Source organism: Podarcis raffonei, chromosome 10, assembly GCF_027172205.1.
Source record: "Podarcis raffonei isolate rPodRaf1 chromosome 10, rPodRaf1.pri, whole genome shotgun sequence".
In the NCBI taxonomy this organism is placed as follows: Eukaryota; Metazoa; Chordata; class Lepidosauria; order Squamata; family Lacertidae; genus Podarcis; species Podarcis raffonei.
The window spans coordinates 65656796-65682446 of record NC_070611.1 but is presented as its reverse complement, the minus strand read 5'-3'; the positions used below and the strand labels follow the sequence as shown (position 1 = coordinate 65682446).

Here is a 25651-nt window from a genome sequence, read left to right as displayed (position 1 = left end):
TAGACTGCAGAAAAAGTCTTGGTTAAAAAACAACACATTTTCTAAGTATTTTGAGCACATTAATAGCCAAAAGGCCCAGCTTGCCGTACTACAAATCCAGTCCAGACTTCATAATAATAATTGAAAAATCAGATGAGAATTAATCAGTGCTTTGAAGCAAGATTTGGGTGACATACCATGCATTGCATGCTTGGGTCCTGAGAAGAGTTTCACCAGGGCCCAGAAGGCATCTTCTTCATTCATGTACATAAGAAGTAAAGCTGTGATGTGGCTCATTCCCTGACAATATCCAACTTCCTAGGAGGAGAAAAGGTAGACAAGCGTTTAGGAATTTGCAAACAGCGACAAAACCCAATAAAAACACGCCACAAATTACATAGTCAATTTGATTCTTGTGGCGTGAATAGGAAGCTGTTAGGGATGGAATAACTGAAGCCCTGTGGGTCACTTGAAAAGTGTGGCAGAACAAGTGGTGGTGTTGCTGAGGGCCTCATTCTGTTGTGGACCATCTTCCTGGAGCCACAGGCCAGTGGGTCAGATGCAGAGTAATGGATGCAACCATGCAAAAGGCAGAGGTTTCTACACCCACACATTCACGTGCCCTTCTTCACCCTTTGTCCAGGCAAGCAAGAGGCATGGTCAACCATTGAAGGGACATTCCAGATCTGCAGTTCAACCTAGCCCTTGCAACACTTTGGGCTAGTTCTCTCATGAATCCCTTTAGATTTTAATTGGAGGCTTGCATGGTAGAATGCTATTGTATTCAAATCTAGTCATTGCACACAGAAAGCTTGTATTTCAAGGAGATGCTTAGGCCACAAACTCTCTAATTCACCTTTCCTCCCTACCCTCCTTTAGAAAATGTTCACCCAGCATGAGCAAGAATTCCAGTTCCGTGTAACCTGAAAAATAACCTATCTCCTTGTTTAGATTTTTACCCTACCCTATCCCAGAGGTGAAGTGTGTGTCGCAATTTGCAAACTAAGAATTCTGTGGCCGCTCAGAGACCAACAGGTTTTCAGCAGCACATAAAGTGGATGACCTCATTAAAGGTTATGCTACAATAAACCTGTTGGGCTTTATGGCACCATCAGAGTGTTAGTTGGCTTTGCTGCAAAGATTACTCCCCTGGAATTTGAAAACAAAACCCCAAAGGTGGAAAGGGATGCTTTACACTTTCGTAAAGAACAAAGGAACAAGGCAAAAAAAACCCTCTTCATTGACACCAGATTCACTGGCTCCTTCTGCTCTGTTAACACTGGCTGCTCTTAATAAAATACAATATTTTATTACTGATCTTGTAAGCTTGTTTCTGATCTCCATGGTTTTAGACAAAAAGAAAAAAGAAAAGAAATTACTACAGCAACAAAAGTTTTGGTAGCACCTTCTTTGAGTCACAACTTGCAGGCAGCACGTTGACTACAATCCAACAACCTCAGTTTTTCATCTTCCCCTTTAGAAATTCTGCTTCCGTGGCTATGGTTACAGTGGTAATGTTCATACAACCAAATATTCGCTTAATGAGCCAGGATACAAATGAGCTGTGTGCAATCACACACAATCCATTTACAGCTGCATCACTTTCTCTGTTTGTGTGAGTAGCAAAACAGACCAGGAAGACACAGCTAACCACAGCTTCCTGTTACATGTGAGCTAGAAACACTGGTTAGTGTTTTCCATGCAAGCAAGGATTTAGAAACCCAACCATGGATAAAATTTCACTTGTTTGGAAGCTATTAACTTGTTGTTCACAGATGCACACAACCTGTGCACATCGTAGCTTACTAGATCAGATAGATAGATAGATAGATAGATAGATAGATGATAGATAGATGATAGATAGATAAAATTACCTATGCAGTATATCAAGAATAAGCGTTGTAACTGTGTGTATATGAATTTAGATCAATATGCACCCACATACTATGTGACTTACCGTATTATACACAGAATATGCAGCTAAAACATGGAATAAAGCTTGTTGTCTAGAGAGAAAAGACAAAAAGTAAATTTTATAACTCATTTTTTGTGCACACTAATGAAATACTTAATGAATCATGATATAAAACTTCACCACCTTCAGGACTTAAGAAGCACATTTTGTACATTTATGTAACCTTTGTAAAATGATATATATTTGTAAAATTCTTGCACACTTTAATACATTTGTAAACATCCGAAGGCTAACAAGCCAGTCCTCCAACAACCCCATTTTATGTCAAGCCTAATTTGAACCAAAGTTCTAAAAGAGCCCCATGGCTGCCAAAGAAATGGAGGACTTCTGCTGAAGGGAAGGAGTTTGTGCAATTATTATTACAATTAGGTATGCAACAAAATGTTGCAGTGAGGAGAGCTCCTCTTTGGTAACTGGTTATAGACAATGGAGTTGGGTTTCTGCTTTGCATTAAAACACAAGGTGACTGTAGCGCACAGGAAATTTAAGTGCATACCTTACAGCAGGAAAAAGATTATAATTCTGCTGTGTGCAATTGTGTTGTGCTGGGGGGTGGGGGGTGGAGTGGGGCAGGGGTGGGTGTCATCCAGTACAGACCCGCTTTAGAAGGATGACGAAGAATACATGGAAAGGCACTCCAGTCAGGCAGAACAAGGAGGATGTGGGATGAAACATTTCAATCCCAGCCGATTGTTGGGTTCATACAGATGTGGCATTTGGCATTTTCAAAACTAGGTAGAATCAATACTTCATTAAATCTGATTTCACAAGTTTGAAATGAAAAGGAGCATTCAAGGGCCCTCACTGATACATGGAACACTACACTTCAACCACCGGTTTCACAGATATTAAACTAAGAATATATTATTATGTTAGGAAACCATGTTCATCACGTTCTCCTATGGGATGCAGAAAAGGATTTAGTAAGGGAAAACATATTCGGTGAGAGATTAAATTACTCCTGTAATTAGAGAGCCAGTGTGGTGTAGTGGTTAAGAGCAGTAGTCTTGTAATTTGGGGAACCGGGTTCACGTCTCCGCTCCTCCACATGCAGCTGCTGGGTGACCTTGGGCTAGTCACACTTCTCTGAAGTCTCTCAGCCCCACTCACCTCACAGAGTGTTTGTTGTGGGGGAGGAAGTGAAAGGAGAATGTTAGCCGCTTTGAGACTCCTTTGGGTAGTGATAAAGCGGGATATCAAATCCAAACTCTTCTTCTTCTGTGATCAAGCTTACATGAGGCATTTCACTCCCATATGCACAAGCTTCTTTATGTATTAAATCTGGGGAAATGCTTTAGCAACATAGGTTCTTTCTTGCTTCTCTTAAAGCGTCCTTATTTTAAAAGCTTCCAGTCTCTCTCCAGATGATGCTCTTACAATTTTACTTCCAGGTGCACAACCACATGGTATAAAAATGTTTTTTATGAATAATAGACAAACAGTAGAGGGTGCTTGGAGATTCAGACAGCTGGATAGGATTTCCATACATTTAACACGGAAGACCGCTTTCACAGCCCATCTCAATGGCCCTTCCCTCAGATGTCACATGAAACCCATATTAACCTAAAACAATGAGTAATGAAGCTGATTTGCTGAAAACTAACCATAGTTAGTAATGAATCAAAATCCCTAGTTTGGTCATAGATGCCAATTAGTTTCCGGGCCCAATTCAAAGTGCTGATGTTGACCGGTAACACTTTACATGGCTCAGGAACTCAATACCTTAAGGACCACCTCTCCCCATACAAACTGACCCAGATCCTGCACTTGTCATCTGAGGCCTTCCTCTATGTCCTTCATCCCCTCAAGGGTGGCAACAAAAGAACAGGCCTTTTCTGTGGTGGTTCCCAGTCTATGGAATGCTCTCCCCAGAGAGGCTTGCCATCGTTACAGGCCATCAGGCATCAAGCAAAAACATTCCTCTTTACCCAGGCCTTTGGCCATTTAATAATCTATGGCCTGTTAAAACTTGGGGGGAGGCGAGAGAGAGACTGTTGTTTTGATTATTATTTTATTATGCTATCATTTGTGCTTTTTATTATGTTTTTATTATTGTGCTCCATAAAATGTGTTCTTAATGTTGTACACTGTAAAGCAGCCCTGGCCAACATGGCGCCCTCCAGAGGCTTTTGACTACAACTCCCATCAGCTGCAGTCAGGACTTGTTGGCTGGGGCTGATGGGAGTTGTAGTCCAAAAATGGGGTAGGGGGGAGACACCAGTTTGCCGACGGCTGCAATAAAGGGAAAACAAAAGCTTTCCAATTCCTCCTGTTCCTGCCTGGGAAGAAGGGTTGGGGAGAAGAGGGGAAGCACGCCTGGTTTAGCACAATGTCCAAATGTGGCCACTGTTTCCACAAATCAATAATGGCAAAGGAAGGCTTTTCAAAATGCCAGATCTTGGGGAGGTGTTCTGAAGGTCTGCAATACATAAGAAAAGCAGATTTTAGCTTTACTTACTTAACTCCATATCGGTCTCTAAACATGATATGATCCCGGTATGTCCGATTTACATCAAGGTCAATCTGCCTGATATCTGGCGAGGTACCTCTTGCTTGGGTTTTTAAGGTCTTGTGGGAGGAAGGAGAAAATAATCAGCAAGTGTATGTATCGCAACCTCACAGTTCATGCATATGTTCTAGACTGGGCATGCAGCTGGGAGAATTTCTACATAGGAATGCAAACCAGTTCTCTTTCAATAGTTCACCTGCACACCTGCATACCCAACCCTACATTTGAAGTCAACTAAAGCTTCATTATTATATTTCCCTAACAGTAGATCTGTTATTAATTCATACCTAAAGAATTCTAAGACTTTCAGCAATGGTCCATTTCCCTCTCAACAGTTTTAAGATTTAAAAAATAAATAAATTGCACAAGCCTTTCCTTTAAATGTAGACACTTGAGTTTTTCATGTCCTGGTGGCCTTTTTTCTTTCTTTTCCTGCACACATCACTAGATGGCATCTGTAACCTTTGAAGATAGGCCCGGTTCTCTTAAACCCTTTTTATTTGGTTTTTTTCTGTAGTTAACTTGTAATCTTCGTTAAGATTAGTTGTAGGCCATTTCAAATTCTTCTGAATCTTGATGAATAGTTCCACTGGATCTTAACAAGCAACAATGAACTGAACACAGGATGACAATCATGACCCATAACTAAGAAGCAAGGGCAGGATCCGGACAAAATACTTCTGAGGCCAATTGATTTAAATGGGAAAGTTAAGCAAATGCTTTAAGTACTTTTAAGTTCAACCAATTTCAGTTGGAAAGATTTAACTGTGACTAGATTATAGCCTGAATCTGGATTTATACATCTATGTCATATATTCATATTACACTAAAGGCTTGGCTGGCTCAGAGATCTCACACATGAAGCAGAAGGAGATAGTACCCCTTCACCAATGTGACGAGCTCTAGATGTTTTGCACTACAACCTTCAGTAGGAGGATACCAGGTTGGCAAGACTGGAGATAGTAGACTCCTAAGAAAGTAAGAGTGGATTGTGCCATTTCAGGATGTAAAAAAATGCCTTTTTTAAAATGCTAGCTTCAAATAAAATCAGGGCTGAGAAAAACAAAGTCTCTTCTAACCTGCTACCTACTAGGTTGGACTGCTGTTTGCAGGAAGGCTGTGTCTGTTTGCTTTAAACATAAGGGAGGACACTCCAATATGTGACATCTCCTGTCCCCAATCTAATCTAAAGTGGTACAGCCCATTCTCCCATCCAGTATACACCTTTTTCCGTATGGAGCATGTCAGCCAAGCACATATGACTTAAAAGCTGGCAGAAGCTTGTCAGAAAGGCTTTCAGGGTATTAGGGAAATGAAACTGGAGTTTATATACAAGGTCTTTTTTTCTTACAAAAGCTTGCTTCCAGTCAAGGACATGGAGCCCAAGCAGGTATAACACGAGGTCTCTGATTAGGTTTAGGCAGTGCTTTTTTCTGGGGGGGGGGGTACGCAGGGGTACGCATACACCTAAACATTTTGTGAATCTAAGTTTGGTCTTATTGAGAGGCAGTATTTCAATATGAGTAGGAAAATGAGAATACCCCTAATTTTTTTTAAAATTTTTTTTTGGGGGGGGGAAGCACTGGGTTTAGGGAAGCGGCCATTGCATACTGGCTACATGCACAGGTTCAATTCCCAGCATCTGCAGGTAGCTAGTAAAGACCCCTGTCTGGAAAGCTATTGCCAGCAGTGCAGATGACACTGAGCTAGATGGATCGGTGGTGGGCTTTGAGGAAAAAACCAACGCACCTCCTATGCACCAAAGGCTTTTGTGTGGTGGTGATATTCTTTGTTTTTACTTTAAAGCAACCACAAAAGGGTCTCCTTCTGATGGGCGTAATGGATCACTGGCATTAGGAGGAAGAGGAGTTCCACCCTTTCCCTATTCTATTTTTCCAATATAAAAAAAGAATCCCATTCCCCAAAGATGGTATTAGGTCTGCTGCGTTGGGTGGGGGGTAGATTCAAGCATCTGAAACACCTCTGCATTTTCCCTCAAGGAGGGCAAAGAGCAGTGGGAATCAGAGTAGGACTTAGATTGGAATCAGCTTGGGCAGAACTTGCCAATACCCACCCCCCATTTTTCTTAAAAGTTGGCAGCGTGGTGGTAGAGGAGCCCTGATCATAGCTCTGCTGCATCACGTCTGTTTCCAGCTTCAGAGAGTGGAGTGGGTGTGCATGCTTTAGCATGGGAGGAAACAGCAGAGGCAGAAAGGGTTAAACAGCTTGCTAAAGAGAAAGCTCCCAATGGCTTCTAGGAACAAGACTATCCTGTTTATGAGTAGTGCAGTTGCAGGCTGAGAAGTGGGGACATTTCCTGGAAAACAACTGGACGTAGTTAGGTTCCTATTAATAGGATTTAATCAGGACTTTCGAGAAAGATGCCTCTCAACTTTTGAACCGTTCCATCTAAAGGGCGACATGAGCAGCGGGCATTTTAAGTGTGCTAATCAAGAGTATTTGCAAGCCATTGTTCTCTGTGTGGATTCTACATTTTCAGAGAACTCAAATATTTGCTTCTAATAAGGAACCTGAACGCTGACGCATATTCAACAAACAAGGATATAGAAACCGGTGCCTGAACCATGGAAATTAGTCACTGACTTCTTCCACAATGAATGCTTTCATTAAAAGCTGATCAACCTTTTCTCCTTTGAGGCAAAGGGCATCATGAAGGCTATACACAGGTTATCATTCTACCTGATAGTAAAGTTGGAGGTATGAAACGGATAGGAACAATCTTTATGAAAGCAGTTAGTCCTTTCTAAAGTAGATTTTAATTAAATAATAATAATACAATTTGTTGTATTAGTCATATCATGGAACACTGAAGCACTTTGCGGTCTAATTTTCAAATACTTGGGCACAATACAATATTTCTGATTTTTTAGAAACTCACATTATAATAGTCTTTCATTTCTTCTTTCATTTTAGGGACATCAAGCAACAAAGACCAGACTTCACCTCTCAGCTGCAGTGGAATTCCTTTATATATTCTCCTATGAAACTGTGTAAATAAACAAATAAGCAACATCAAGCAGGAGTAAACCAGAAAAGATTTGCCGTGGTAACTATACCAAGACCTATAGCCTGGAAACAAAGTAAATGGTATGATTAATTTAGACAGAAGTGGCCTGTGTTTGTTTGTACGCGCATGACAGTTTCAATGATATTCTCTCTTTGTTGATTCAGTAGGTGTGCCATACACTGAAAACCATGTGAAAAAAGGAGGAAGGGGTTATGTGAGGAATTATAAGGGAATTAGTTGCTCTGCCATGTGGGTTCACAGAATCAGATGTGCTCCCTAACAGACCTTTTTGGCTGCAGTTTGAGCACTCATACAAGACCACTGATTTTGCTCCTTAAAAAACCGAAACTTCTTTTATTTGTGTACACAGCAATTTTCGGGGGGAGAGAATCAATAGGGTCACATATACATATATGGTCAAACCGGAGCCTTGATCACCACCATTCATCACAGTATGTCACCTGTCACCACTACTTATAACTTACCAGCTACTATTGTTATGGCCAGCGGCAAAATGAAACCGAGTTGAACTACCAGTGTGATGTCTCCCAAGACAATGGTGCAAAACGTGGCAATAGAAATACAGGACATGATGCCAGGGTTGAAAAAAACAGCCATATATGCACCACGCCAGATTAATTTGACACAGGTGTCCTCTCCTGTCTTAAGCCACGGACACTGGTGGACCACAGTTTGGGAGCCCCTCTTTAAAGTGTAGAAAGTGGAGACTAGATTTGCATGTAGACTGCACCATGGATGCCGCATGTACAGCATAAGAAATATACACACACCATCAACCCCAACACTTAAGACACAGTGTTAACTTTCCGCAGCTCCATCATATTGTGGCCTACTCATTTCTTCCTTGCTCCTCCCTTCCTAAAGGGTCCTAATATCCACCCCACTACCCCTGTGCAGTAATGTTCCCACGTGTACAATGCTAAGAATGGCCACAACTTCTAAATCATTCCTACAGCTGTTTTACAATGCAAAAACTGTTTGCATAGAATACTGTGTACAAAATTCAAAATATAAGCTAATGCAAGCATTTGGAGGGAAACCACAGTTGTTCACCATTTACACCTTTCCCCCTCCTGCCATTCCTCTGCTTGAACTCATAAGAATCTAATCAATTTTTTTAAAAAAGAGAATCAGAAGGCTGTTTACACATGTCTTGTGCAACATCTAGTTGGCCCTGAAAGGCATACTGATATAGAACACCTAGCTATATGGCTAATTGGCTGTGGGTTTCAGCTGAGATGAGTCTCACCAAAAGCACCACGTTCTGGAAGGTTAAAACAAAATCAATAACTGATTAGACACTTAATCTCCTGGCTCCACGTTGTAATTTACAAATCAAATGAATTCATAAAGGATTTCACAGTTATAAACCTTTAGCTGCTATGTCAAATACTGCATGGGGGGGGGGGGAACTAGTGGCGGATTTTGCAAGCTAGCGCTGCGGTTCAATTCCATTACATGGCGTGACTGTTACTTTTAACCTGCAATGAAAATTAAATTCTTCAAAGCAACACCCTTTCTCACAGCCACACACACAAATTAAAAAATAACTGGATACTTAAAGTTCCAAATTATTGCAGATAATAAGTATTAGAAATCTTTCCTATTATGTGGTCATCACTTTTACCCTCAGTCACTTACAACGCGACAACCACAATGTAATTCTATCCCATTGGCTGTGGAAACTGTGATTAGCTTCTTCAAAAGCCGGCTCAGACATATGGTCCGTTTGGGTGCTTATGAAGGCCCAACATCCTTTTTCTCGTGGGAGAGTAGCTCTCATATGCTCTCACACATTGCTACACTCTGACTGTAAGGGCAGAGGTGGGTGTTCCGCATAAATGTTTGTAATGCTTCTGTACAGAAGTCAGAATTGTGTGCTTATTCCCCCTGAGAAGAAAAAGGAAGAGGAAGGGAGAATTCTGATTCAGCCCTCGTGCATAGAAGCATCCTCACGAAACATCTTCATCACGTATTCCGTTATGAATATGGGGTGGGCATGTTTGCTCAGTCCTCTGCCCAGAAAACGGGATCTTTGACCCAGGTAAGCATCTGCACTCAGCTATGGACTAAAGGACCGCCATAGGAAAATCACTACACACAGACACCAATTTCTAAAATGTGTATATTCTCTTTCTGGTTGTAAGGGTGAACAGGATAAGGAAACAGCAGTATCTGTCATGCACATGAAGGGTAAATGAAATATAACGGATGAATCACCGCTGTCTGATGCAATTATAATTGATCAAGGCAGAATGAGGAAATGGTGGGATGCAGTGCAAACAGCTGCATCAACAGCTGCCGCGCACTCCAGGCCAAGCGGGTATCGGGCCTTGTGGGAATGTGCCAGCTGTGAGCATGGTAAATCTGCTCCGATTACACAGCACTAGATGAGTGGGGCAATGTTTCTCAGAAACAGCAGTTCATTAAGTTCTTTCTGAAGGGAAAAACCGAATCAGGCTTAGCTAACGTGCAATAAAACTGATTGTGATGGGGGGGAAAGCAAAGGTATTTTTAAAGAGAAAAAATGTGGCATAAAACTGGACAAATTAGATTCTTATAAATTTGCAAAGTGCTTTATATTCTGTGTACTTCTTCACAACAACCCTGTGAGATAGGCCACCGTTACACCATTTTCCCACATGATGGGAAGTAAAGATGATGGTCCAGAAACGTGGCTTACGAAAATAAATATGTACACCTTGACTTTCCATAATCACCATAAGACCCACAACTAAATGTTTCCTGTTGCTATTTAAACTCCTAAGCTGACTGACACACACTGACTGACACACATACACACCCAACCCTTGAGACTATTCTTGGTTAGTGAATGCAATTGTGTGCACTGGAGGGGGGGATGAGTTAATTCTTTTGAAACTCTAATATCACTTGCCATCACATGTCTACTTTAGAGTGCTGCAGCCAGATGATGATTCCTTTACAAAAATACTTTTATATTTGCAATCAGATTTGTTGTGCTTACAGGTTGCTTTCAGGTGCACACTTAAAAATGGTAACAACACTCGAGTTTGAGTGGCCTTTCCAGCCAATTCCAATTGAGAAGCGAAGTCACAATATAATGGACCATATCAAAGGCATGGAAAATGTACATTAATTGTTACTGAAAAGATGTTACTGAAAAGTGTTGGGACAGTACTAGCTGTCAAAAGACGCCTTCAGAGCCATGCTACAAAATTTTCCAGACTTTCCTGCAGGCTACTGCCACTTAGATCTAATTGATCTTGTTCTCCAAAAAGGAAGTCCTTTATTACAGACAGATGTTACCAGATTCTGTCTTAAAAAAAGGAAAACCAAACTGGATTAAGGATTCCCACTGCCTGTCTCAGATTTCAGAGACACAGAAAAGACTGAGAAAATCTTATAAGCTGCCAATATTGAGGGTATATTCTTTGAAGGAAGAAAAACACCCTTTTGTTGGCACTGGCTTAGCTGATACAAGAGATTTTTTTAAAAAATTCCTTTAGGGGAACGAAATGAAGGCCATGCAATCACAAGGAAACAGGCAGGGTGAAATCCAGCTGTGGCTGAAGCCTCACCCTGAGCCTAGCTCTGTTCTGCATGTGGAAGGTTGAATTCCTGGCATCTCCAGATGGGGCTAGGACTCTCTGCAGCCTCAAGCCCTCTACTGTCACAACCTGTCTGGGCAGACAATACTGAGTTAGATGGATCAATGGTCTGACTTGGTGTAAGGCAGATTCCTATGTTTGGGGTATTTTTTAAGAAGAGGAGAAGAAGAGCCCTGCAGGAACAGACCAAAGGTCAGTCTCGTGCAGCTTCCTGCTTCCCACAGCAACCAACCAGATGGCTCTGGAAAACTGCAGAAGAAGCAGTGTGTGCAAGTAATGACCCTCTCCTGTTGTGGCTCCTGCTGCCGCCTCCAATCTTTGAGATTCTATCAGGCTATTACGGTGGGGCACACCTGGCTGTAATCTAGTTCTGTAAACTCCCCACGGTGGTACATTTTCTGCCAATGGCCACCATGAAACAGCAGCAGCAGCAGCGTAACATCGTTTTGTAATAATTTTCATCTCAGAAATCTTTCCTTTGCATACTGTGGTTCCTATTTTAAATTGTTTCTGGATATTGTTTACTATTTTGGTTATGTCTTTATACTCATTGCTGGCTGCTCTGGGCATCTCCATTGGAGACGGGAAGAGGCTTATTATAGGAAGCCAAACAAAATATGTAAGTATTTTCAAATGCAAGGCCTTTCCAGTTTTCCACAAGTATTCCCAACCATGCAATGGAATATTTCTGTCAATAGCTTGATACCATTCAATTATATAATGTTCTCATCTTCACATTCAGAATCATACTCCAATATTTTAATGCACCTATTCGATAATATAGGCTTAGTTTTAAAAATAAGAGAACCTGGTTCTCAAGCATTTTTTCCCTTGTGCTAGCACTGGCTGCCATGTTTTTCTGCAAGCCTTCCAGAGCTCAAAAATCAAGGATTAGACTCTTATGTTTCATAATGACTGAAATAAACATCTCCCCGGCCATCTCCATCCCTCCAAATCATTCATGAAAAGGACAAAAAGCCCTGTGTATTCCTTCGGGGCTTCATTATCTTGTACAAACAAGAAGCTTCACAGGTATTCTTATTTTCCTGAGTTTTTAGGATCCAAGATCTTGTTCAGCATAAGGGGGGAAATCTCAGGGTGACCGTAGAAGCTAAGGATTGAACCAGCTGCTACATCCACCTGCAAAGAGCCTCATCCTCTCTTTTTTCATCCTTTCTCTCTTCAGAGCACCTGGTTTCTTACTGGACTCAAATAACTAGGAATTAACAGTTGAAATAAATTAACAGGAAACAAAGCACCAGAAATTGTTCTGGGGTCCAAGATTAAACCATGTGCTACCAATATGGAAAGCAAGCAAGCAAAATGGTGTTGGAGACACAGAACTAACATCCAACTAATTCATCCAACTAACTCATTCTATCACTGCAAGGATTTCCACTTGTGCCACGGAACTCCTCTAACACCCATACACCCACTAAATATGTTTGGGGGTTTTCCCCAACCTTCCAGAGCAGATATCAGGAGGCCGTGGGGTGTGTGGGTGGGTGGAGGGAGTTCTGTTCCATAAGCAGACTTCCTTGTACTGACATGATGTGTTAGCTGAAAACTGCCCACAGAGAGGGTTGGAAGGGCTAATCGGTGTTCTCTTTGCCACTTGTTATTGTATTGTTTGTATATGTTTTGCTGGATCCATTTTTAATTTTGGTTCTTGTTGTAAGCTTGGGTTACATGGCGTTATCTAAATACAATAAATAAACAGAAGTGATCTGCAAGTGGCTGTAGCAGCTGCTAGAACCCATAGCTACTACAGTCACGTGGAGGCTTCAGACCATATGGAGCCTCATTCATTGACTTCTGTGTGAATCAGAGATGGGACAGCAAGAGGAAGCCTTGTTGCTATCTCCTTCTGAATCTCAGAGAGGCTTTTATTTATTCTTTGGAAGCTATGGACAGGGGAATGGGGAACAAGGGGACAATTTGACACAGAGTCTCTCAATAAACTCTAAATTATTTTCAGCTACCTCAACCCTGGCAGTTTCTCCCCCCTCCTCCCTGACGCTTCCTTATTTCTTTTCTCTCAGTCAGATAGCTACTCCATCAACAAGCGAGTCAGATGGCACAGCAAAGAAGACATTTGAATGTGAATACAGTGAATGACATTTTTATTCAAGGCACTCTGAAAGTTATGGTCACACCAGGACAAAGGAGGCTTTAATGCCTGCCGTGATTGATGGCTTGATATGCCCTATCTCAGCTGCAGGATATAATTAAGATGCAAACACATAAACTCAAAGCACCAGGTCAAGAAGGGCTGTCAAGCAGCATACAGAGAGGCAAACGTGTTGATTCCCTATGCTACTAAAGAAAGGTTGCAGGTTATTGGAGTTGGGGTTTGTGTGTGTGTGCATGTTAGGAAGGTGGGGTGTTGAACAAGTACTTCCCTCTCTACAATTTATATATTATGCAGCACACAAGATTTGAGAAGTGCTTTAGAAGTTTTTGCTGTCCTTGTGCTCCGAACAATGCTGCAAATCAAGGCAATAAATTATGCCCATTTTAGAGATAGGAAGCTGAAGTAAAAATTGAGGCTTGGCCAAGACTGCACAAGGCATATCATCCATTTTCAAAAACTTTGCCAAATTGGTGTGATAGGGACCATTCTAATGAAAGAATAGTGAATGTCTCCTTCCCTTACATTCCACAGAACAGCTTTAACGTCCTTAAATGCCTTTGCCAGCATTTCTCTTCCCAACTTTAGAAAAGACCAACAAAGGGAGGGAGGAGGAGGGAGGCTAAATAATAAAACATTTTCTATAGTAAGAGCCTCCAGAGAGAAAGGGCTGTATCACAAATTGGTGCAATGTGCTTAGTTTCTGAGGTTCTTTAACAATGCGACACACAAAACATGTACAAGTTAATACAATTGCTGCTGTAGTAGGAGGAGAATAATAATTATTATTATTATTAAAATGGGATTATTAAAAGGAAAGTAGTTCCAAAACATGCCCAACATGGAAATTGGGAGTTTGGAGATCTCAAATTTTGCACTTGTACATAACTGGTTTGTGGGCAGTTAGGAGAGGAAAGAAAGAATGCCATTGCATCTACAGGAACCCTGTTATTCCTGTTAGATGGACACCGTTAAACATAGTGATGGTCCAAGCCCATTTCTTAGCGCTTTCTACCCAAATATGATCAATCAGGATTCTGCCTTTTGGCAAAGAGCAATATGACCAAGAGCAAATTGCTATATATCCCTCCCATCTTGCAAATCTTCCTTTCCTGTACATTTCTACCCAACAGCGCAAGTCCCTTCTGTCCCGCTTGGGTTTCCTCCCAGACCATTTTCTCCTGCTCTTCTCTTTCCCTCAAACCTCAGCACCTCCAACCCATTTCCTACAGACAAACTGGTTATATTTCCTGCTAGATGTGAAGCTCCTCCTTCTCCTTAGATCCTACCAAGGAAGCTTCACTGTCTGTCAACGTTCTATAGCTAGAAAGCTTCCTTTGAGCATGTAGAATGTTCATGAGCCAGTGTGGCGTAACAGTTAAGAGGGTTGGACTAGGACCTGGGGAAGCCAGGGTTCAAATCCCCACATCTACATCTACATCTATAAATATAAATAAATAAATATAAACATATAAATACACACACACACAAAACAGCAGGTAAAATGTTATAAATGTATTGCACTTAAGAAGCCTGGGTGAATAAAGAGGTTTTCATCTGGCACCTATGACATAAAAGTTGGTGCCAAGTGAGGCTCCCTGGGTAGACTACTCTATAACCTGGGCACCATAGCCAGAAACGCCCTAGTTGGCACCTGCCTCATCTCTGAAGGCGGAGGCACTCAGCAGATCTGAAAAATACTGGCCTACGTTGGGTTGGGTAGTAGCCACTCCTTCAGGCATTTGCATATTATTATTTATTATTTATTTAGAGCAAAAAGGTTCCCAGAATGGCTTATATAAAATCAAAACAAGGCAACCCCTACCAGCAGGATTACATTCAAATAAATAAATAAGTAAATAATCTAGTCCAACCCCCTGCAATGCAAGGGGGGTTTTTTTGCCCAACATGGGGCTCAAAGCAATGACGGAGATTAAAAATATCATAGTCTACTAACTGAGCTATAACACTGATGTACAGTAACGCATATGTATTTCCTGAAACATTATTCTTTTTGCATCAATGCCTTTCAGAATCTTGCAGCATGAGAAGATCAACACACCAGGGAGGGATTTGTGTGCACACAAGAGAGAGAGAATAGACTGAATGTTACCAGTGAATATTGTTTTTTTTTTTTAAAAAAAATGCACATATTTAAGTGAAACTTCACAACTTTCTACTTGTGTTCACCATCTCCATTCCTACTGCACAATTATAAAATTGGTACTTCCTAAGCAATTATTCTTCTGCGGCTTAACTTCCAGAGCAATGAAGCTCTTGGAAACTAGCTGAATGGAAGGCTCTTTGTGCATTTGTTGTTTAAAATGAATGCTATAATGAAAGCTATGATAGAGAAAAATGAAAGCCCGGCACCACAGAATCCAATTTAATACTGTTGCATTCAGTAAATGCAACTGCCTGTGGAAGCACTTTAACTTTACCTTTTCTGTGTTCTTGTATTTCTCCCAGCTTTTCAACATCTTCAGCCATTTTGTAGTTCTTTCAATTTCAAGCTGCTTTTGCTGAAAATAAAATTAGAGTGCATTATTCCCTTCATCTCACCTGTACTAAAGAATGTTTGGACATTTACAGGCGTTTAGGAACAGACGCAGCTACGCATTTCATATCAGAAAAACCAATGGCAAAGTATTATAAATCAAATGCTAATGTTTAAGAAATACATTGGGGTTTCTTCTCCCCAGCCTTAACATGATGCTGATCATGTCCAACCAATAGAGAGGGGTTAAGGAGGAAAAGCACATATTAAATTAGAAAATAAAATTAAAAACACAAATATTTGCAAATAAGGCCATCTATAAATCTAAACTGAAGCAGAATTAAGCAATATGCCATGGGTAGGCAAACTAAGGCACGGGGGGCAAGATCTGTCCCAATCGCCTTCTAAATCCAGCCAGCAGACAGTCCGGGAATCAGCATGTTTTTACATGAGTAGAATGTGTGCTTTTATTTAAAATGCATCTCTGGGTTATTTGTGGGGCATAGGAATTCGTTCACTATTATTTCTTCCAAAATATAGTCCGGCCCCCCCACAAGGTCTGAAGGACAGTAGACCGGCCCCCTGCTGAAAAAGTTTGCTGACCCCTGCAATATGCCTTCAACTGGCAGCGACCACATGGTTGTTTCTCAGCTAGCCTTCTATTGTTTCCTCTGGCCAGCAGTGACACTTGGGGAGCCTCAGGAAGAAGGCTTTCCAAGCAACTGCCTCCTGATTCCTTTAGCTGGAGATGCCAAGGGTCAGACCTGGGACTTCCTGCTTGCAAAGCTTCTGCTCTAAGTGAATGGTCCCCAAACATTTTTCTTCTGGATAACTTGGAAGCTGCTGGTGGTTTTGGCAAACCACTTAATTAGTTTACTGCCTGTTTAGACATTTTAATGTGCTGTGCATAATTTTTTTAAAGAATCAAATGGTATTCAAATTTTAATACAATAAGCAATAAAAACAGAATTCTCCTGCAGCCATTGTTGTTGTTGTTTAGTCGTTTAGCCATGTCCGACTCTTCGTGACCCCATGGACCAGAGCACGCCAGGCACTCCTGTCTTCCACTGCCTCCCGCAGTTTGGTCAAACTCATGCTGGTAGCTTCGAGAACACTGTCCAACCATTTTGTCCTCTGTCATCCACTTCTCCTTGTGCCCTCCATCTTTCCCAACATCAGGGTCTTTTCCAGGGAGTCTTCTCTTCTCATGAGGTGGCCAAAGTATTGGAGCCTCAGCTTCAGGATCTGTCCTTCCAGTGAGCACTCAGGGCTGATTTCTTTCAGAATGGATAGGTTTGATCTTCTTGCAGTCCATGGGACTCTCAAGAGTCTCCTCCAGCACCATAATTCAAAAGCATCAATTCTTCGGGGATCAGCCTTCTTTATGGTCCAGATCTCACTTTCATACATCACTACTGGGAATACCATAGCTTTTACTATATGGACCTTTGTTGGCAAGGTGATGTCTCTACTTTTTAATGTCTCTCCTGCAGCCAAGCTGGTGCCAAACCTATTGCCCTGCTTGCCTCTGGACCAAATCAGCGAGGGGTCTTGTCATCGGACCTCCATACATACTGCCCAGGCTTGCACCCTGGGAGATCACTTTGGTGATCTCCATTGTGTCCCAAGACAAATTGATGCCAACAACAACCACCTAATGTGTAGATAAGTCAGTTTCACCCTGAACCTGCCCATTCCAGAAATATCTACTTGACTATATACAAAGTTTTGACTATCTCCCATATAACAACCTCCAGATTCTGACCAGTAAAAGTTACAATGAAAATTATGTACTCTGCTCTGTACTTTGCCACACCCATAAGAGATGTGGAGTTTATTTTAAATGCCACTGTGCAGCCTAATCAGAGCATTGCACTGCAAAGAGATACTAAGCAACAACAGGTTATTCCAAAGACAGACATAATTACAGTAATTTAAGACCACTTCACAACACTTAAATGGAATAGAGCCACTGTGCATGCTATAATCTTTCCTTTTGCTGATAAATACCTATGGAAGGTTTGCATTCGTTCATCAAGCAAAGTCTACCCAACGAAAACATTTTGTAACAGTGTTTAGGAAGAGTCTTATCTGAAGCCCTACAATTTCATAGTAACTTTATATTATGTTAAGCAGAGATTCTTCCCACTAATGTGCACTTTCAGAGAAAACTGCACACACTTGACTTCCACAAGAGAATGTGCAAGAAACTAAATGTGCAGCAATGCATTTTAGTGACAGTTTTGTTCCCCAGCTAGTTGACTGCATCATAAATTGTGGGCAACAACTGAATATTAGCTTCTGCAGCAATGCTTCCCAAATATGCTATTCGGGACAGTTTTTTCGCTGGCTTAAAAATTGGAGAGATACTATACTCAAAAAGATTTATCAATAGCTCCCTGAGCATTTGAACAAAGTTACTTTTTCAGCTTCTGTATAGCATAGCTATAATGGACTTCCGGTACCCTGCTCTCTCCTTTGCATATGTGAATCTGAGATCTCCCTGATCTTACAGTGACACCTGTATTTTGGAACAGTGTTACTACTGAAATCAGGCAGACAACTACAAGCTTATTTTTTTGATCCCCTGGCTGCCAACAGTTTTTAGAGAATTTGCTCAGTTCAGTGTTAGTCTTTCTGTATTTTATTATTTTATTATTCTATAATCTTATGATGTTTTAATAATTTTATGGTGCACCACCATGATATTTTTCTTATTACTTGGCAGTTTATAAACACTCCTGTAAATAAAATAAAAAATAGTCCCAAAGAGCTATTTTCATCTAATGTATCTCCCATACATTAGATGAAAATAGCTTCTGGATCTTCAGATAAGAGCAAAACTTTTCAGAGGGCATTTAAGTTAGAGAGCACCCTGGACTAGGCAGAGACCAAGTGTAATTTAAAGAGGCTTAATTAAGTAGAAGCTCAGCAAACAGCTGCAAAAAGAACACAAGTGGCTCTTCCACCTTCCCAGACTAGCAGGGCTCAGCATCCTCTTGGCAAGTGACCTTTCAGTTGATCCTAGGAGTGTTAACAGCTCTATGGGGACTGCATAAGCTGCCTTCTTTTGACGACACTCAATGCCAAATAATCACCAAGAGCAAGGGCAGGAAAAGTAGCTCACTGCATCTGAGTGAAAAAGGCATTACTGAGAGATTTCACGAACAAGGGAATGGGTTTAATAGGAACAACTAACAGAGAGAGCTAAATTTGACTCACAGCAGCCTCAGTTGCAGCACAGCCAAGCCTAAGCATGATGTAATCTGTGGAATACACAGAGGGTGGTGGAATTTGTTGGCACAAGTAAGTCTTCAGCACACAAGGTTTGGGCCAAAACACCATGCAGATTGTGCAACATAAATCGATAAGCACTTGCCTCGCTATGGGAAGAAAGTGTGAGGGCTCTGACAGGGTCCTAGAGTCCTACCGCCTCCTTCCCAAAGCCGAGTTAGCACTTGCCCAGCTGGGAAGGAGGTGGGAGGGCTCTAGGACTCTGCCAGAGTCCTCATGCCTCCTTCCTAAAGCCTGGCATGGCACCAGCGCTGAGTAAGGGACACCAAATTTTGGCTTAGCTCGGGACACCATCGCACCAAAGTCTGCCTCTGCGAAAACAGTACTTTCGCAGTCTTCTGTTAGAACTCAGTACAACTCAAATGGTGGAGTACAGACTTTGCCTGCAGAAAGCCTCATGTTCAATCTCTGGCATTTGCAGGTAGCCCTGGGAATGTCCGTCTGAAACTCTAGAGAGTCGCTGCCAGTTACTGTTGACAAAGGAGTACCAGAGGCAGCCAATGTGGTGCTTTCCAGATATTGCTGTTATGCAACTCCCAACCACTGCCCTTGACCACTGCCCTTGCTAGTCAGAGATGGAGACCAACATGTGGAGGAGACCACGTGTATGTAGTGGTGTACATAGCATAGTATAACCAATGTTCTGCTTCAGTGTAAGACACCTTCTGTGCACCAGCTTCAACCTCCAATATCTCCAGTCACAAGTTACAGAATCGCAGGCTGAAGGGCTGGCAATGATCACTGCCTGAGACCTAGAAGAAGCACTACCCATCAGAGCAGATAGCACTAGTTTTGAGTCACGGACTGACTCAAGACAGCTTCATATGCTCAATGATCTGCCCACATATAGCTTTGGCAGTGGTACAGCACTTAGTAGAACAATCACTGGTAATTTAAAGTGAGAGAAGAGTAACTTACCCTCTCTGTTGCTGCATCATGGACAGGTAGCTCCTCTTGGCTAAAAAGAAAGGGGAACAGACTATTACTTCTGTTGAATATGAACAAAATGATAGTTTTGAACAGATTGCTACCAATGGAGACTCAGAGGCATGGTGCAGAAGATGAAGACTTAAGAGCCAATTGCAAAACATTATGCCACAATAATGTAAGATAATAGAACAGTGGACGTATTTGATTACAATCCTCCGATTGGGGATAAAACTCAGTGGAAGCTCAAGTGCATTGGGTGGTGCTGTTTCTACTGTATGACATTCTACAAGGTCTTTAAAGTAGAAAAGTTCATGGGCCTACAATAGAGAGAGAAGATGAAATGAAGGAGGATGGACAGGTATGTATTAGTCATATAAAACAGTCAAATATTTACTTGGGCTGTATCCAAAAATCTATTTTGACTTTAGCACTCAGAAAATTCAATTGAACAATACTTGAAATTAATGACTACGTCAAATTCTGTGCTGTGGAATGACTGTTAAATCAGTTTTAAACACAGATCGATACCTAGCGAATCACTTGGGTGGGTGATTTCACAACCAATAAATTAGTTTACCAATCTGCATCCAAATCACACAAAATAAGAAAATGTTTTTAAAGTCAGAAGCCAAGATAAAAAGAAGACTGCCTTTCATTATAAGCAGTTTGGAGTGGTAAAGAAAGACACTTGCCTAGTAGTATGCTTAGAACTGTCCTTACACCACACACAAACACTCATATATTTATATACTATTTATTTTGGCTAAATAAGCTGAGATATTCATATGCAGCCCCTTCCCTCCTTCCTCAACATGCGACAATTAAACTTGGAAGTCTGCTATTAATCATAGTTTCCTGTTTCAGTCAAACCAGGAAAAAGTATGTTTACCAGGTTCAGAACAAGCCAAGGTTTAAGATCCTGAGTTGTTGCCAACCATAGTTCCCAAGTAACTATGGTTCACTGAAGACTTCTTAGCTTTCAGCAGTGCACCAAGAAGAGGGAAGGAGCAGCACAAAGATAGTGTGTGCTGCTGGTAAAAGTCTCACGCTTATCTGGGCTTATTAAGCCGACATATGATCATCCAAACTGGGCCAGTGACTTTTGGCTGGGTCAGTATGTGAAATGATTTTTAACGAATTGACTGATCTCTACACTGGCTCATGACTCTTAAGGTTTCTTGCCTTCTCCATTTTTTGGTAGCATGTAATGCTCTTCAACCTGCAAGAGCTCCCCGCCAAACAGCCATTGTGGTTCTTGTACTCCTTCACTTTTGCTCTTTGCTTGTGACACAACTGTGTAAAATTAACAGGAGGAGGGCCATTGGTAAGGCAGGAATTGTCTGGCTCATACTGTTCCATTAATTTTTTATTTTCAGCTGCATAGAGGCTCTGCATCCAAGTCTCAGTGCATCATAAATAATATGCAATCTTTTGGAAAGGATGATCTGAATGCAAGTATTAATTCAGATGCTCGCTATAGCAATTTACAGCTTACTGCTCACTAACCACGCACACTGCTCAAGTTCTCAAGATGCACATTCTTATTCCAGCTGAGCAAGCTACAGGGTTGGACTGGGTTGTATTAATTTTACTCCGCCACTTCTCCCGCTGCCACTTCATCAGTGATTTTAATAATTCAGTACTGCCAGTTGGTGCATTGCTTAAAATGGGAGAGTGCTGTTCTGCACAATACAGCTGCCATGGGGATGCTCGTTCCCATGTTGAATCTGCCCCCAAAAAACCAGCTCAATTGTTTAGCAGAACTGACAACACAGTGTCTTGCCCACTGTACACAGCTTTCCCACATCAACCAGCATCCTCTGATCAAGTTTGGTTGATTTGGTTGGAGGGGGTTTGGGGATGGGGTGGGAGAGAGGAAGTTACACATTTATATCCCACTTCCCTTCCAAGAAAGCAGCACACACAGGGTTCCCTGTGGTCTCCCATCAAAGCACTGACCAGACACTGGCGGTTGCTGTATTGTGCGCCCTCTGACTACAGAATTAGGCTTCTACTGTACCATATCACCAATGGGCCACAAACATATCATGCTAAATAAGCTACAGTGGTCCCCAAGGGAACCACTACCAACACCCATTTTATTGCACATCTTATATAAGGTTCTTAGTTTCTGTTCACTGTGGCAAAGGACCCTAGTTCTCTGGTAGAGCAGCTGCTTTGCGTGCAGAAGGCCCTTGGTTCAATCCCCAGCGCCTCCAAGTAGGACTGGGAAAAGCTCCTGCCTAAAACCTTGGAGAGCTGCTGCCAGTCAGTGAAGACAATAGTGAACTAGATGGACTCAGTATAAGGCAGCTTCCTATGTTAGGAGTATCGGGATGGTGTTTATGGTGGTAATTAAATAGTGCAGACATTATCAGGACAAGATTCTAAGTGCTATGGGGTGATTAAATGAAATGACTAGACATCCACTAAAGAGTATTGCAGCTTAAAAGACTAAATTGTGTCTACATGGAAAGCAATTACATTTATAGCTATCTCTGATGCTCTACTTATTTTAGCTAAGAGAAGCCCGACTCCAAATTACTATTTAAGACACACATAGCACATATCCAGATGAGAATCAGGCTAAAAACAGAATCTAAACTCAAGTCTCAGGTCCTTAAAAGTTCGATCTTGCTCACTAAAAGAACGGGGATAAAAGATATCACGGGGCTTTCACAAAATTTTAAATTTGGGCCACGGCTTCTATCACCAGAAGTATTTTGTACCCGAGAGTAGACACCCAACCACAGTAATGTTCCTGTACCACATCATGAATGGCTGACGAGTTGCCTCTATGTGTAAAATACACAGAAGCATGCTATGTAAAGAAAAAAAGGCACATTTGAAATGAACTTCTGTACATCGCTTCAAGGGCTGACGCTTAACTTTCTTTCCAGTGAAACCAATGAGGCTTTAAAGTGCTCAGCATTGGCTGGGATTGTGCCATTTATAAGCAAATGAAACAGTAAAATAAAAACAAATCAATACACCCTTCAGAATCAAAGAAATAGGTGTGTCTTTTTCTTCTTGGTAATTTCTACCACAGTAAAAACTAATGGTAAAACAGATCAGGTCCAAGGATGGAGACTTCTACACACCTGGAGACACTGACCTCACCAGAAGTAACTGCCTGCTAAAATCTGGTGCACAGAAGTTTAAAATAAAAGGTCAGGCCAACTCTGCACTACTATCTACAAGTGTTTTGTGTTGGACTGTGAGCACAGCTCAAACAAGGACAACCACAGTGGGCCTTATGCTTTAAAACTCCCTTGGCTTGTCAAAATAAATGAATTATGTTAGGTATTTGGGCTGCTACGTTACACCCTCCCAGAGTTTTTCAATGGGTACCAATCTGTGTTGTTGTTTTTTAAAGTATGTTTTTAAATACACCATCCTGCACACAGTTGCCAATTTTAACCCAAGCAGAAATGTCTTGATTTGCTTCCAAAATGTGTTCGAGTGAGGCCTTTGGCAAATGTCCAGGAGAAGCTAGCTCCTTGCAAGTTAACCAGCTGCTGAAAACAGATTGCTATGGTCCTTCAAGGGTGCTCAGACAGTGGTATTACATGGACACTCTTCACTTGATTAGTTGCTCCTAGGCCCATTTAACATTTTAAAGCAAGTCTGCCATGTTTTTATCTGTGTTCCTTGCAGCAAACACAGTATTCACATCCACATTTAAAGTACTCCCAAGCCATTTTAACAGTCATGGTAAAGAATTCAGGGAACTGTAAGTTTCCCATGGGAGCCGCGAGTTGTCAGCCCCCTTAACAAAATATTACTGCTTGCTTAATTTGTACTACAATTCCCAGGATTCTTTGGGGGAAAGCTAGGAGTCATTGCTTTCCCTCAAAGAATCCTGGGAATTGTAGTACAAATTTAACAAGTGGTACAAACATGGGTGTGACAAGCATGTGGAGAGATGCACATTTCCAAACTAAACAGCAGATACATATCAATAATCCCACAGTCATTACATGTGTCTCCAGCGTATGATCAACATAAATGTCAAGTCGTTTTGAGGCTAGCTTCACCACACTTCAGGAATTTTCTGTATAGATGGTAAACACGTCTGCTGTTATAACGTTGGGATTGGTGCTATGGAACTCAAAGGCAAAGCTCTACAACAAAGCTCTTCACAGAGGAGTTTGTGTTGTTAACTGTTTATTATTTATTACAGTGCTCATATCAAGCTGAGTGAGATGCCCCTCCTGCATCTCCCTTCGCCCACACCCAAATGCTGGAATCTGGTATTCTAACAAGAGCCACAGACCAGAAGCCCTATTGATGCCTGTCCCTGTTATGCTCTCTTCTCTTATTTCAGATATTCTTCTAACATAGATAATAGCTAAGTGGGAACAGAGCAATGAGAGCGTGGTTGTATCAATGGCGAAGTGGAATTTTTAGATCCTTGCAGCCAGGGAATACCAAGCTTTACATTTCCTGTTTGTAAAGTGTGTGTTTCTCAATTCCCCTCCTTCTCTCCTCCGCAGTGTGTGTGCACTTCTGCCCACACCACAACTCTCAAGAGGCTTTGGCTGTTTGCAGGCAAAGTCTGCCTACACAAATCAATCTCTGTTGGTGCAGCTTATGAATATACAGCAACAGGAGTCTGCATGCCTCTATGAACTATGCAGACCCACTCCACGGGTTGCATAACAGCAAGCACAGTGGAATCAGAAAGAGGAGGGGGGGAAGTTCAAAGTTGCCCCATATCCTTACGCAAACAGAATACAACCTCACAGCCTATCTCCAAGACAACTCGTATTCCAAGGCATAGTGGAGATGCAGATGTTGATCGTATCTCAAGTCCACATTATTGGCACTACCAATATGTGTGTGCTCTTTCAGAAGCAGAGAAAGAAAAAACCCAAATGTAGTGACCAGGGGCTGCCTTATAAGGGAGGCAGAATAATTTCAGCACATAAAGCTTCTCTCATCTCCACAAGCTGCACCCACAAAATCTCCTCTATTAAAGGTAAAGGAGGCCAGCTGCCCTCTTTCATATCTCATCATATTGGAAAGATGTGAAAGGAAGATGATAGATGACAGACAGACAGACAGATATAGAGTGGATACCAAGTTTACAAAGCCTGAAGACAACTGATGTAGTCCATTTCTCCCTGACATAGTGAACTGTAATGGTTAAAAGTCTTGAGCTGAAAAGGTGTCACATCAAATCTTTCCTCAGCTGAATTCACTAGGTGCAGAGGCCCTAAAATAGGGAGGGAGTCGTTCTCTCCTTGACAAAACCTAGGGCAGTATTACTAAGAGGCCCAGGCCAGCACCCTCTCTGATCTTGCATAAATCTCTTCACTTAGGCAGGCAAATCACTCTTCCCCAGCCTCGATCTTCCAACTGCAATAGGGGTAGAATGATAAACTACTTTATTATAGGATTTAGGACCATAATAGCGCAGTGCCAGAGCACATGACTTTGACATGCCTTCAATCCCTGGTACCTGCAGTTAAAAAGATCAGCTAGCAGGTGAATAGGAAAGACCTTAGAGAGCCACTGCCTGTCAGAGTAGACATCAGGAGGACAACAGTCTGGTATAGCTGCCTCTGTTCCTATTGTTATAAGGATTGAGATACTGTATACATTGCAAATGCCACTATCTTGTTTCCCTAAGATCTCTATTTGGAGATTGTGGGATTATGGGAGGCATAGCATGTGCCCTATATTTCTCCTTGG

The 25651-nt window shown here is 41.7% G+C and overlaps 1 protein-coding gene across 8 annotated transcripts in view; it reads right to left on the bottom strand.

Moving 5' to 3' along the window:
• USP6NL (USP6 N-terminal like) overlaps positions 1 to 25651 on the bottom strand; it is a 132196-nt gene that overhangs the window by 24645 nt on the left and 81900 nt on the right. For all 8 annotated transcript variants that reach the window (XM_053404568.1, XM_053404565.1, XM_053404570.1 and 5 more), the window contains 6 exons: positions 19943 to 19982; positions 15675 to 15755; positions 7363 to 7470; positions 4413 to 4522; positions 1937 to 1985; positions 177 to 297 (listed from right to left, as the gene is read on the bottom strand). In XM_053404568.1, coding sequence (XP_053260543.1) covers positions 177 to 297; positions 1937 to 1985; positions 4413 to 4522; positions 7363 to 7470; positions 15675 to 15755; positions 19943 to 19982 — 509 coding nt within the window. The remainder of the gene's footprint in view (positions 1 to 176; positions 298 to 1936; positions 1986 to 4412; positions 4523 to 7362; positions 7471 to 15674; positions 15756 to 19942; positions 19983 to 25651) is intronic.